Here is a 13,613-nt window from a genome sequence, read left to right on the forward strand (position 1 = left end):
TAGTTTCATCATTTTGGGGGTTGGAGAGATGGCTCAGTGGTTAAGAACACTGATCTTCCAGAGGTCCTAGGTTCAATTCCTAGCATCGACATGGCAGCTCACAGCTGTAACTCCATTTTTAGGGGATCCAATTCACTCTTCTGGCCTCTGAGAAGAATGGACGTCCTCACACAGACATACATGCAAACAAACAAGTAATGTACATAAAACAAATAAATCATTTTAAAAAAAAAGCAGTATGTAAAATTAATAAAAAATTTCTTAATTAAAAAAAGCAAAAACAAAACATCAGTGAGAACTTGCATCAGCATAATTCTATTGATTACTAGTAATAATAATTTACTAGTAATCAATAGAATTTATTACATTACACTAATTTAGAATTATTTTCTTCATTACTATCATCTTTCGGTTCTAGGATCCAATTCAAGAGTCATGGCGCTTAGCTGTAACTTAGCCTGCTTCCACCTGGCATCTCCTCAGTCTCCTTCACCTTCCATGCCCTTATTCTTAAATTCTCAGCCCACCGTTATAACATCTTGGCCACAGCAGTTCGAACTGTTATTCGTGTTCTGATGGTGGTGTTCTGCCAGTCTCATTTTTTCTACTTCATTATTCAGTATCTTCTCTAAGAGTTCTCTCTTCCTTATTGTTTCATTTGTAACAGAATGAATATGGATATGAATTTTTTCTTTGGGTTATAATCTAATATTACTGCTCATTTTGCTGCTCCATGGTATACAGTTTTAATAGTAAGTTTTTTTTTAAAAAAAAAATGCTTGTTGAGGGGCTGGAGACATAGCTTAGTTTTAATCACCAGCAGAAAAAAAAAAATTGTTGAGCCAGGAGGGTTGGGGGGGATGGGAGGTACATGCCTTTAATCCCAGCACTTGGAAGCAGAGGCAGGAGGATCTCTGAGCCTAGTCTAGAGAGAATTCCAGGACAGGCTCCAAAGCTACACAGAGAAACCCTGTCTCGAAAAACCAAGAAAAAAAATTGTTGAATAAGGGAGCCCCCACTACACACAAAAAACAGTCTGCCAGGCAATGATGCACACCTTTAATTCTGGCACCAGTGAGTTCCAGGCTAGCCAGAGGTACATAGTGAGGCCCTATCTCAAAGGATGAAAAAACAAAGCAAGAAAGAAACCTGAGATTTACCTGACATGAGCTTCTTTAGCAGTTTCTGGCTTTTGTTTGAGTCACGCTGTAAAATGTCCTGTTCTTCATTAGTACATACCTATAAAGAAAAAGAGAGTTATCATTCAGCAGTTGAATGATACTGCTTGCTTGGAATGCTATAAAAAGTAGCCTCAACAGGTAGATTTTTGAGTTCAAGGCCAGCCTGGTCTACACAGTGAGTTCCAGGACAGCCAGGGATACGCAGTGAAACCCTGTCTCAAAAAACCAAAAAGTTCATTGCTGCAGATATTCCTAAATAACTAGATGATTATATATATTTATATTAAAACAATATATGTCTATACACATGAATATATATATACCTACTTTCAAAGGAAAAATATTTGCTTCTGATGAGAATACTGAAAAAAACCATGGCACTTTTCAAAAGCTTTTAGTTCTAACAATAAACTCCAAATCTGACAATAGAAATTATAAGGAGATGTTTTATTAGAAAGAAGCAGAAGCTTGAAGCTAGAGAGATAGCTCAGCAGTTAAGAGCATTGGCTACTCTTCCAGAGGACCTGGGTTCAATTCCCAGTACACAGATGGCAGCTCGTATAGTATCTGTAACTCCATTTCCAGGGGATCCAATTCCCTCCTCTGGCCTCTGAGGGGACCAGGTACAAATGTGGTTCACAGACATACATGCAGGCAAAACATTTATACACATAAAATAAGAAAGAATCAGAGGCAAATATGATAGCCTAGGTCTGTAATCTCAGTACTTCAGTACTTGAGAAGCTGAGGCAGGAGGACTGCCACAAACTTGAGGCTAGCCTGGTTTATATAGGGAGTTCAAAGACAGTTATTAATGAGCCTGGGCTACACAGGGAGCTTGAGGCCAGTCTAGTTACATAGTAACTCACTTTGCTGCCTCAGCCTCCAGAGTGCTGGGATTTCACTAAAAATTGTAGGGAAGAAATTTCCTACGAGAAATATGACAGAAGATTTGAATGGCTGTGATTATTAACTCAAAGCAGAGTGTCTTAGTTAGGGTTTCTATTGCTGTGATAAAACACCATGACCAAAAGCAATTTTGGTAGGAGGAAAGGGTTTATTTTTTTAAATATCCTTATTTATTTTTATTGAATGTTTTGCTTGAATGTATGTCTGTTCAACCTAAGTATGACTGGTCTTGCAGAGGTCAGAAGTAGGCATCAAGCCCACTGGAACTGGAGTTAATAGGCAGCTGTGAGCCACTATGTGGCTGCTGGAAATTGAACTCAGGTCCTCTGCAAGAGCAGCCAGTACTGTTAACCACTGAGCCATCTCTAGCCCCCAAAAGGATTTATCTCATCGTGTACTTCCAGGTAATAGCTCATCACTGAGGGAAGTAAGGTAGGACCTCAAGGCATGAACTTGAGGCAGGAACTGACAGGTAATGTAGGAATGTTGCTTACTGCCTGCCCTCTCACCTACCTGCCTTTTCCTTCCTTCCTTCCTTTCCTCCCTTTCTTTCTTTTAAAGACAAGGTCACATTCTGCAGCTCTAGCTGGCCTGGAACTCACTATATAAACCAGGCTGGCCTCTAACTCAGAGATTCTCCTGCCTCTGCCTCCCAAGTGCTGGGATTACAGGCAAACATCATCATACATCAGCCTGTTTTCTTATATATTCCAGGACCACCTTCCCAGGGGCGGCACCATACACAATTCCAGGGTCTTCCCACAATAATCACCAGTTAAGAAAATGCTCCACGGGATTCCCTACAGGCCAATCTTATGAAAGCATTTTCTCAACTGAGGTTCCCTCTTCTCAGATGACTCAAGGTGACAAAAAAATCAACCGGGGCACATAGTAAAAACAAAACAGGAAAGAAGGACTTTACCAAAGAGCCACAGAATAAGCAGGGGCCAGAACCCTCTTGCTCGCAGACGATCCGCCCACAGACCAGACAGTTGTTGATGAGCCTGTGCTTCTGGCCCAGGCAGTCACATGGGTGACGACCAGGAAGCAGGACTGCAAGTTTGTCTTGTCCCTCTCTTGTGTATAAATTGACAAACTTCGTCTTCTTCTTTACCGAGTTGTTGCTTTCTTGTGCCTAATTGTACAAAGACATCACAGGGACACTGATCAACAACAACAAAAAGAATCAAGGAGGAAAGCCTGAGTCCTGTTCAGTAACAACTTACACCTTGTCCACACATCACTAAAGAAGGGGATACAGATTACTTATAATCAGGGGCCCAATAAAAGCAAGGTAATTGTTTTCTAGCACTTGTTTTATTTGTTAGTAGCTCTCAATCAACTAATATGCCTAGAGCAAGGTAAATGTAGCAATTAAATCAGCTTCATACGTTTTTAAAATGAATTTTTACAAGTGGAAAAACATGTATGAGTGTGTACATCCCATGGTGTGCATGTGGAGGTCCGGGACAAATTTCAAGTGTTAGTTCTCTCCTTCTACCATGTAGGTTTAGAGGACTGAACTCTGGTCATCAGTTTTGGTGGCAAGCACTTTGATCCACTGAGCCATATTGCTGCCCCTTGAGATATTTAATATTGCACATGCAGGTGTTTTATCACGCAAATGTAGTGAGTTGGGTTTTGTTTTTGGTTTTGGTTTTGTTTTGTTTTTTTTTTGAGTAACATTTGGCTTGAACTATTATGTTCAAACTAGAAGACGACATTGATCCTCCTGCCAGTACCTCTTGAGTGCTGAGATCACAGGTACACATGAATATACACTCAGTTGATAAGCAGTGCAAGGGATAGAACACAGGGCTTCATACACGCCAGGCAAGCAGTCTACCAAGTGAGTGAACTACACCCTCAGCCCTATTTTTTCTTTTTTCCTTTTCTTGTGTTGGCTATTGAATTCACATTCACAGATCTCAAAGTATAGGCAATCAATAAAATAAGAAAAATCAGTAAGAAACTTATTCATTTAGAAATTAATAAGAAAAGAGACAGTGTGTAACTCTTGGCACAGCATATGGTTAGCACGCCTGTGGCTAACCCTATTACTAGGGAGAAAAACAGACATAAGAAAAAAGATAACACAATAAAAATGATCATAAAATAAAAATAGGAATTTCATAGCAACAGATATTCAAATGATCAATACAAACATGAAAAATGTGCAACATCTTTAGCCATTAGAATAAGACAACATAGCACTTGGGGGTCATTCAGTGGTTGAAGTACTTTCTTAGCGTACACAAGGCTGTGGGGGATAGAGATTCAAAGTAAAGAATATATAAACATTTCTATAGTTCTTGATGCATGCTGCCAGACACTAATTTTTATTTTTAATCACTGACAATCTAATAGGAAATATCTCAGTGATTTAATGTGTATTTATCTGATTAGTATACACATCTTGACATCTTGGTTTGTTCATGCCTTGGGGCAGGGGCATGAGAGACTTTAGGTGCTAAAATTGAACACGTTCAAAACAAACTAGGAGTATGAAGAACTGTACACCCTGGTTCCTAGTGAGGTTAAATACCCTTATATAATTATTGGTTATATGTTCTTTGTGATAATCTTTTGTAAATTTCATTCCCCTTGTTTTTGCTTTAGTTTTACTTTTTTTTTTTTAAGATTTATTTATTATGCATATACACAGTGCTCTGTGTGTATGCCTGCAGGCCAGAAGAGGGCACCAGATCTCATTACAGATGGTTGTCAGCCACCATGTGGTTGATGGGAATTGAACTCAGGACCTCTGGAAGAGCAGTCAGTGCTCTTAACCTCTGAGCCATCTCTCCAGGCCCCACTTTTTAGTTTGTTGAGAAAAAGTTTCATTCTGCAGCCCAGGCTGACCTTGAATGTGAGAGACTTCTGCTTCAGACTCCTGAGCACCGGGATTACGGCTTGACGTCACCAGGTTCACCACTCACCCATTTTTTTTGCATGGTACCATACTCCTTCTTAGATTAATTCATTTTCTTCTTTTGGGACATTTACCTTGTCAAGTTGTGCTGACTATAAATGTTTCAGTTATCTGGGTACAGTGGCTATAAACTGAGCACTTGGAAGACTGAGACAGGAGGGTTTTGAGTTAAAAGACAGCTTGGAATACACAGAGAATTCTAGGCATGGTTATTAATGAGTTTTGAAGACTGAATAATGATAATAATGGTAGAAGAGAAAACTTTCAAAACAGGAATACTATTCATCTATCTTTTATTGTTTTTCAGGTAGAGTCTCACTATGTATTCCAGGCTGGCCTAGAATTCACTAAGTAGCCCAGAATGGCCTAGAACTCTCAATCTTCCTGCCTTGGTCTCTCAGTTGCCTGGCAGTTTGGTTTTTTTGTTTGTTTGTTTGTTTTGGGGGGGTGTTTGTGAGGTTTTTGTTTTGTTTTGTTTCGTATTTGTTTGTTTTGATGCAAGGGAGAGTTCAAACACAACTCCTCACTACCACAAATTATGTAGTTGAATTTCCCACATTTGTGAAAATCACAGAGGTCAACACATCCAGAGTGCAATGGATAAGCCTGGCCCTGGGAAAACCACCTTTCTGATCATGGTATCTCCCCTGCTACGTAAACAGGCCTGGCAATTTTAGTAAAAGCAAGAACTATATAACCATTTAGTTTGTTCTGCCCTTTCAAATGTTGAAGTCGAAAGTAGGGCGCTTATTAATCCATCCAGGGCTAGGAATATACCTCAGAGCAGAGTGCTTGTCTCACACGCATGTACAAGGTCCTAAGTTTGATCCTTTGTATTAAATAAAATAAGTCTTGTAGAGAGTGGTGGCACACACTTGTAATCTAGAACTTGGAAGATGGAGGTAGGAAGAAGGAGTTCAAGGCTAACAGCAAGTTAGAGGTAGCCTGAGCTACACGCTGCCTTATCTCAAAAGAAAAAAGGTCTGCCACACCACACAGAAAGAAGTATGTCAGCTTTGTCAGCTTCTGTCCCTAAAACCCACCCATTTGTTAAGAACCACCTTGGTAGACCAATTTCTGCACTTTGTCTCTGAAATATATTAGTCATTTCCTCTTCTCCACACAGCCAGGAAAAGCTTAATTTTGTAAGCACTTACCTTGGCCAAATCTAAAGGTGTTTTGACCTCTACAGTCGGATCAGGTTCAGGAAATACAGGAACTTCCTGTTTGTTTCTTCCTTTTCTCCTACTCCGCTTTAGCTGGTCTACTGATCTCTGTGTATCTAAAATTTCTTTACAGAATAAAATAAAATACACATAATACAGAAAGAGAATAGCAAGGTTTATTACTTAGTTTCTGTAGGTAAAACCTGAAGATAATTCTTAATATTTACAGTCAAGACATGAAATCAAGCAGAACTACTCTCAATTCAAAATTAAACCATCTTCATGATTGTGGTCAATAATAAATAATTCTGAACAGGGCTGGTGATGGAGAGTGCTTGCCTAGCATGCAAGCACCCTGGATTGGATCCCCAGTACTGGAAGAAGAAAAAGAAAAAGGAGAACCCAAATATTACTAAATGGAAGTTAATAATGTAATATTTTACATTGTGTAACAATGACATATTATTTAGTTTGGTGTTCATCATTTGTGCTATATAAATATCATTCATAATCAGTCAATACTTTCACTCAAGTATACACACACATCATTAAAAATATTTATAAAAATAGGGCTGGAGACGGGTGTGGTGGTGCTTGACTTTAATCCCAACACTTGGAGGAAGAGACAGGCAGATCTCTGAGTTTGAGGCCAGCCTAGTTTACAAAATGAGTTCCAGTATAGCCAGGACTGTACAGAGAAAGCCTGTCTTAGAAAAAGAAAAGAAAAAAATGAAACAAAACAAAACAAAAAGAACAGGGCTGAAGAGATGGCTCAGCGGTAAAAAGCACTGGCCAGGCATGGCTCAGTCCCAAGTACACATACATGGCAACTCAGACCATCTGAAACCCCAGTTCCAGGGAACCCAGTTCTGTCCTCTGTTCTGCAAGGTCACCAGGAATGCATGTGGCACAGACATACATGCAGGCAAAACACTCATACACATTAAATAAATAAATAAATTTAAAAAGAAAGAAATCTTAAAAAGTATATTTATAAAAATAATTTTTTGTAGTGTTAGGGATTGAACGCAGGCTCTCACACATGTTAGATAAATGTCTTATCACTGGGTAAGGACTCAGCCCTTGAAAGGTATGTCTTTTATCCATTTGTAACTTTTTGAAATTATTCTGAAGTCATTACTGTGCCTAGAAATGGATTCTTTTGTGATTTTTTTTTTTAATTTAAAAAACGGTGGCTGGTACCCAGTATGGTGGAACATGCCTTTAATCCTACAGTACTTGAGAGGCAGAGGCAGACAGAAAAAGCCTGACAGGTTAGAGCAATATTAATAACTAAATAGACCTAAGCTGAAAACATGTACACATATGATTCTGTTTAAGTTAGCTGTGAACGAGTAATATCTTGTGGCAGAAAACAGTGAGCTTTAAAGCCAAGCACTTGGGGGCTGGAGAGATGGCTCAGTGGTTAAGAGCACTGGCTAATCTTCCAGAGGTCCTGAGTTCAATTCCCAGCAACCACAGGGTGGCTCACAACCATCTGTAATGAGATCTGGCACCCTCTTCTGGCCTACAGGCATAAATGCAGGCAGAACACTGTGTACATAATAAATAAATAAATCTTTAAAAAAAAAAAAAAAGCCAAGCACTTACCAATAACACCGCAATTATCACTTTATCACGCTAACTTACCATCTTTTTTCCAGCGCTGCTGAAAAGACTCAGAAATCAACTCCTGATCATTCTTTTGCCATCTGGTGATAAGATCTTCTATGAATTGGCCTTTCTCCCCCTCGTTCCCCTGTAGAAGGTCTGTCACGTATTCTCGTAGCTCTTCAGCACTCTCAATCGACAAAACATACCTCAGAGGTAAAGACAGAAATTGTTGAAACAAGAGTAGCTTACTGTATGACTTTCAGAAATCATAACAGGGATGAAGTTACTAAACATTATCCATCAGAGCTGAGGGTAGCTTAGTCATACAGAACTTGCCTACCACACATGAGGCTTTAGGTTCAATTACAGTACTACTTCAAAAACACAAACAAACAAAAAGCATTCGTTAATTTATTAAGAGTGTTTACTTTGAGCCATGTACTATGCTAAGGATATAAATCTGATGAGGACAGAGACCCTGGCTTCCAGTAGGTCACAATCTACCTTACACGTGTATTTAGGCATTTACTGTTTCTCAGTATTTTATGAAATTTGTGTGGCTAGAGGAATGGCTCAGCAGTTAAGAGCACTTGCTGCTCTTGCAGAGAACATGAGTTCAGTTTCCTGCACTTATATGGTGGTTCACAATCCCACAATCCACCATCTATAACTCCAACTGCAGAGGAGCCAACATCTTCTTCTAACCTCTGTGCGTACCAGGAACAAACACAGTACACAAACCTTGGTAGGCAAAGCACTCACACACATAAAATAAATCCATCTTTAAAAAATGAAGGAATTGGGGGCTGGAGATGGCTCAGAGGTTAAGAGCACTGGCTGCTCTTCCAGAGGTCCTGAGTTCAATTCCTAGCAACCAGAACACTGTATACATAATAAATAAATAAACTGTAAAAAAGGAATTGTCCCACCTTTGGAAGCACATGTACTAGAAACAGGTGTGTTGAAACTTCAGCCTATGACTTCATGCACTCCAGGACAGCTATAAACACAGCTCAACATAAAATTTTTGCGGGGTTGGGGATTTAGCTCAGTGGTAGAGTGCTTGCCTAGCAAGCGCAAGGCCCTAGGTTCGGTCCTCAGCTCTGGAAAAAAAATTTTTGGCCCCCTCCTTTTGCTAACACTATCACATGATTCTAAAGTGTGAATTTTGTAGATGACAGTATCTCTCAGAAGGTTAAATATGGGATGATGAGACACCTCAGCAAGTAGCGGTGCTTGTCACCAAGCCTTATGACCTTTTGGTGGATCTAAGTGGTAGAAAAAGAGAGTCAACTCCCACAAGTTGTCCTCTAACCCCACAAAGGTGTGTACACATGCATAAATAAATATTTTTTTTTAATTTTTTTTGGTTTTCTCTTTTTTTTTTTTTTTTTTTTTTTTGTTTCTCTGTGTAGCTTTGGAGCCTGTCCTGGAACTTGTTGTGTAGACCAGGCTGGCCTCAAACTCACAGAGATCCGAGTGCCTCTGCCTCCCAAGTGCTGGGATTAAAGGTATGCGCTACCACCGCCCAGCGTAATTTTAAAATTTTTAACAGGTTGAATATACTTGTTAGATTCTTCCAGTGTGATGAGAGAAGTTCAGTTATAACCTATAAATAAACTTGTGCATTTACACTTCAATAAGAACATCTTCTAATCAACAGACTTAATTAATTAGTTTTGTTTGGCTGGTTTTGCTTTAATTGTTGCGCTGGGAATGGAACCTGGGGCCTTGCACATATCAGGCAAACTCTTTATACCACTCAGCTACATTGCAGTCATCAGAGTTAACCAAAAATAAAAATTAAAGGAGCTGGAGAGATTGCTCAGTGGTTAAGAGCACTAGAAGCTCTTCCAAAGGACCTGGGTTCAATTCCCAGTATCCACATGAGGCTCACATCTGTAACTCAAGTCCCAGGTGACCTGATGCCCTCTTGTGGTTTATGAGAGCATTTTACACACAGTACACAGACATATGCAGGCAAACAACCATAAACATAAAAATAAAAGTTTAAAAATTAAAACAAAAAATTTAAAGACACAATGCCTACTAATGCGGTGGCGCACACCTTCATCCCCAGAACCCAGGAGGCCAGGCAAGTGGATCTCTGTGAGCTGGAGGCCAACCTGTTCTACAGAGTGAGTTCCAGGACAGCCAGGGTTACACAGAGAAATCCTGTCTAAAAAATAAAAAAAAAAAAATTACGTTAAAAAAAACTAGAAAGTTATGCTGGAAAGTGGTGGCATATCCCAGAACTCAAGAAGCAGAGGCAGGTGGATCTCTGTGATTTTGAGGCCAGCCTGGTCTACAGATCGAGTTCCAGGACAGCTACACAGAGAAACTCTGTCTCAAAAAAACAACAACCAAAATTCTTTTAATATTTAAGACACATATGAAATTATCCGCATTCTTACAATATTACATCTGTGTTGTTCTCAATTAAATGTCAAACAAAGCACAGCAACTGCTTTCATCCTGACGTAAGAGCTTGTTGCCAACTAGTAAACACTTAATAAGTCCTTTAAATAGTATTATAGCATGCGTAGCCTGAAAGCTTATGATCAGCAGGCTTCTGTCTAACTTATAATGCTTTTAAAATGGAAGCAAATGGTAAACCATACTTACAGTTTCAACTTTAAGACAGTCAGGTTATCTGAACTCTTCCTTGTCAAGAAAGGGGAAAAAACCTATTTTCTCCCAGCCTCAGAAAACTGACCGTATTTCTTATAATTCTGGAATAGCAATTAATCCGGTTTCTTTTTGTAAACTTCCCTCCACATGGATACTTTGAACCTCAGCTTCTGCTAATTTTGTTCTCAGGTGAGAGGCATCTTTTCCAGTACATCTTAAAGAGCCTCAAATCATAATCCATACCCTTTATTGGATAGTTTATTTAGTATTGAAAAGCTTATTCTGTGTTCCCAGAAAACCCTCAGCTTCTTCACATCGCAGAACTCGTTAACACAGTAAACCCAATTTGTCTATATCATCTTGTTGCCCCAGAGACTGGCTTATAGTAACAGTGCAACAAATTAAGTTAGTTATTTCAAGCAAATATTAAATAATCATCATCTGTTTCATAAGAATTTTAAAGGCAAGCTCTATTAATTATTCATTTTCTAATTAAAGGGGGTGGGGGTTACAAAAGGGTAAATTCATTTGCTGAAGGTTCCAAAACTGATTAAGTGGCAACAGAAAACCGAAGCTGTGACTCTGCAATTAGAACTATCTATACTGTACTAACGTCGTCCCCATGTAAATTATGGGTTCTGTTTGATACAAACTACAACGTTCAGAGTAAGAAATTTCTAGAAAGCGAATCTTGATTTGTTCACTCTCTCCACAATCTGTAAGCAAACCAGTTCCCGAGACAATCTTTTTTTTCCCTTTTTTCTTTATTAAGAAATGTTCTACTCACTCTACATACCACCCACAGATCCCCCCTCGTCCCTCCTCCCACCCTTCAGCCCTTCCTCCCTAGCCATTCCACATCCCCACATCCCCCAAATTAAGCTCTCCCATGGGGAGTCAGCAGAGCCACCCGAGACAATCTTACAGGTCTAATTATTACGATGTTGCCAGTTTCCTAGAAAAGTGCGTGTGGTCTGACATACTGATGTAGGGGTTAAACTGAAAAAGTGGAGGCTAAAATTCAAACACGAAAGTCCATCGGCAGCCCCTTTTATCATATTTCTTATCAACTTCTTAGTCCTCTTGGCTTTCCGGTTCGCCCTACCGGGTCGTACCACAGAGTTGCTTCCCGCCTCGTCCCTGGAACCCATCTTACTGTATGATCTCCTCGCTGACATCCAGGGCGAAAGTTTTCCGCAACTGCTGTGTGCACCAGTGTACCAGCGGCTCCCGGGACGCCGCCCCAGCCACCGCCATCTTCTCCAACCGGAACCAGCTGGGCTGCAAAAGCTTCTCGTCCTGCGCCGGACTAGTTCCCTTCACAACGGCGACCTCGCCGCCTAGGGTTCCGCAAGCTTGCACCGCCCTGCTCGGTCGCACCGCCTTTGAGGCTGATCCCGCCCACTTGGGCCGCCTCCGGCTTCTATCAGCTTCCGGGTCTGTTTACACGTGTGGGGTTGCTCTGCGCTTGAGTGATTTTTCGACATACAGGTGTAACTCCAGAAAGTACATTGGCAATTGTGCCAAGACAATATATACACCTATAGAAGAGCTGTAGTAGGAATAAAAGAAAGTAGGACCCCGAAGGATGGGTACAGCTTTCGAATTTAGTCGGGTTCCAATTATAGAACATTTACAACAGCTCTAGTCAGGAAGATAACAAATCCAAAGCCTGTTTGTGGTACGAAGTGAACTCAAAGCCAGTCTTTGTAACTTAGCGAGGCCTTGTCTCAAAACAAAAAGGAGGTAGGGTGGAGGGAGACAGGGCATAAAGCTCAGTGGTATCCTGCCTGCTGAGCATGTAAAAATCTCAGTCAGACAAAGCAAAACAAAAACTCCAGTCCTTGCAGGCTGTTTGTAAGTACTGTAGTAGTTTTTGTTCTGATGATGGTGGTGCTTATTTTTAGTGCCATCTGTAATTGAGACTAGAATCACACATGAAGACTAACAACCATCTGGAAGTCCAATTCCAGGGACTCCTACACCCTTTTTCTCTGGCCTCCACAGCCACCAGGCATGCATGTGGTGGTGCACTTACATACATGCAGGCACTTACACATACGGGGGGGGGGGGGGGACTTACAAAAATAAATTACATTAACTGGGCATGGTGGCACATGCTTTTAACCCCAGAACTCAAGGAGGCAAAGGCAAGTGGACCTTTGTGAGTTCAAGGCCAGCCTGGTCTATGTAGTAAGTTCCAGGCAGCCAGGGTTACTAGTGAGACCCTGTCTTAAAAAGTTATCATATTGGGGCTGGAGAGATGGCTCTGCGGTTAAGCAGTTAAGTGGTTAAGAGCACTGACTGTTCTTCCAGAAGTCCTGAGTTCAATTCCCAGAACCCATATGGCGGCTCACAACCTTCTATGCCACAGAATCTATGGGATCTGATGCCCTCTTCTGGTCTGCAGATGTACATGCAAACAAAACATCAATTTACCTAAAATAAAGAAATCATTAAAAAATTATATCTATTTGTGTGTTTGTCCATGTGTGTATATGTCTGTGGGCTACCACAAACGCACAATGCACATGTGACAGAGGACAGCTTGTGGGAGTGAGCTCTTCCCTTTTACTGTATGTATGGGTCCTGAGAATTAAACTCAGGTGGTCAGGCTTGGCAGCAAGAGCTTTTACCTTCTAAACCATTTTGCTGGCCCACCAGCTTTTCTAAAAAAGCAAAATACAGTCAATGTTCATTAATGGTGAGAATAAATTTTATCCTCTCATAAAAATCTGATGCATTCATTTTTAATTCTAGTTTATTCAAATCATCTACTCTTTTCTATATTTTTTCATTCCCATAGTTTAGCTCAGTGGTAAAGACTGTACTTAACATTTGCAAGACCTTGGGTCACATCTCCCGTAGCAAGGTATAAATTTAAACAGAAATTCCATTAATACATAATACACAACAACTTTTCCGTTCCCTTTTTCTTTAAAATGTTTGTAACTTTTTCTTTAAGACATTTATTTTGTACATGAGTGGGTGGGTTTCAGTGCTGTGGCACTCATGTAGAGGTCAGAGGACAACTTGCAGGAGTCAGTTCTTTCCTTCTACCTGTGGATCCTGGGAATGGAACTCAAGTCATCCAGTTTGATGGCAAGAGTGCTTACCTGCTGAGCCATCTTGCCGGCTCTGCTACAACTTTTCTTAATGTGTTAGGTTTTCAAGATGTTC

The 13,613-nt window shown here is 40.3% G+C and overlaps 1 protein-coding gene and 1 non-coding gene across 5 annotated transcripts in view; both read right to left on the reverse strand.

Moving 5' to 3' along the window:
- The window catches only part of Trip4 (thyroid hormone receptor interactor 4), an 80,944-nt gene that overhangs the window by 47,199 nt on the left and 20,132 nt on the right, over positions 1 to 13,613 (reverse strand). For 2 of the 4 annotated variants that reach the window (XM_052712692.1, XM_052712684.1), the window contains exons 1-5: positions 11,590 to 11,985; positions 7,839 to 8,008; positions 6,180 to 6,313; positions 3,013 to 3,225; positions 1,161 to 1,239 (exon numbers count right to left, since the gene is read on the reverse strand). In XM_052712692.1, coding sequence (XP_052568652.1) covers positions 1,161 to 1,239; positions 3,013 to 3,225; positions 6,180 to 6,313; positions 7,839 to 8,008; positions 11,590 to 11,690 — 697 coding nt within the window. In that variant the 5' untranslated portion in view covers positions 11,691 to 11,985. Of the gene's footprint in view, positions 1 to 1,160; positions 1,240 to 3,012; positions 3,226 to 6,179; positions 6,314 to 7,838; positions 8,009 to 11,589; positions 11,986 to 13,613 lie in introns of those variants that run through there. The other 2 variants (XM_052712708.1, XM_052712699.1) reach the window with 1 other exon arrangement.
- LOC128105944 (U1 spliceosomal RNA) lies at positions 5,521 to 5,684 on the reverse strand. The gene has a single exon (XR_008216546.1). It is a non-coding gene; the product is annotated as a U1 spliceosomal RNA (small nuclear RNA).

This window comes from Peromyscus californicus, unplaced genomic scaffold (assembly GCF_007827085.1).
Source record: "Peromyscus californicus insignis strain IS unplaced genomic scaffold, ASM782708v3 Scaffold_11__1_contigs__length_118956290, whole genome shotgun sequence".
Classification (NCBI taxonomy): Eukaryota; Metazoa; Chordata; class Mammalia; order Rodentia; family Cricetidae; genus Peromyscus; species Peromyscus californicus.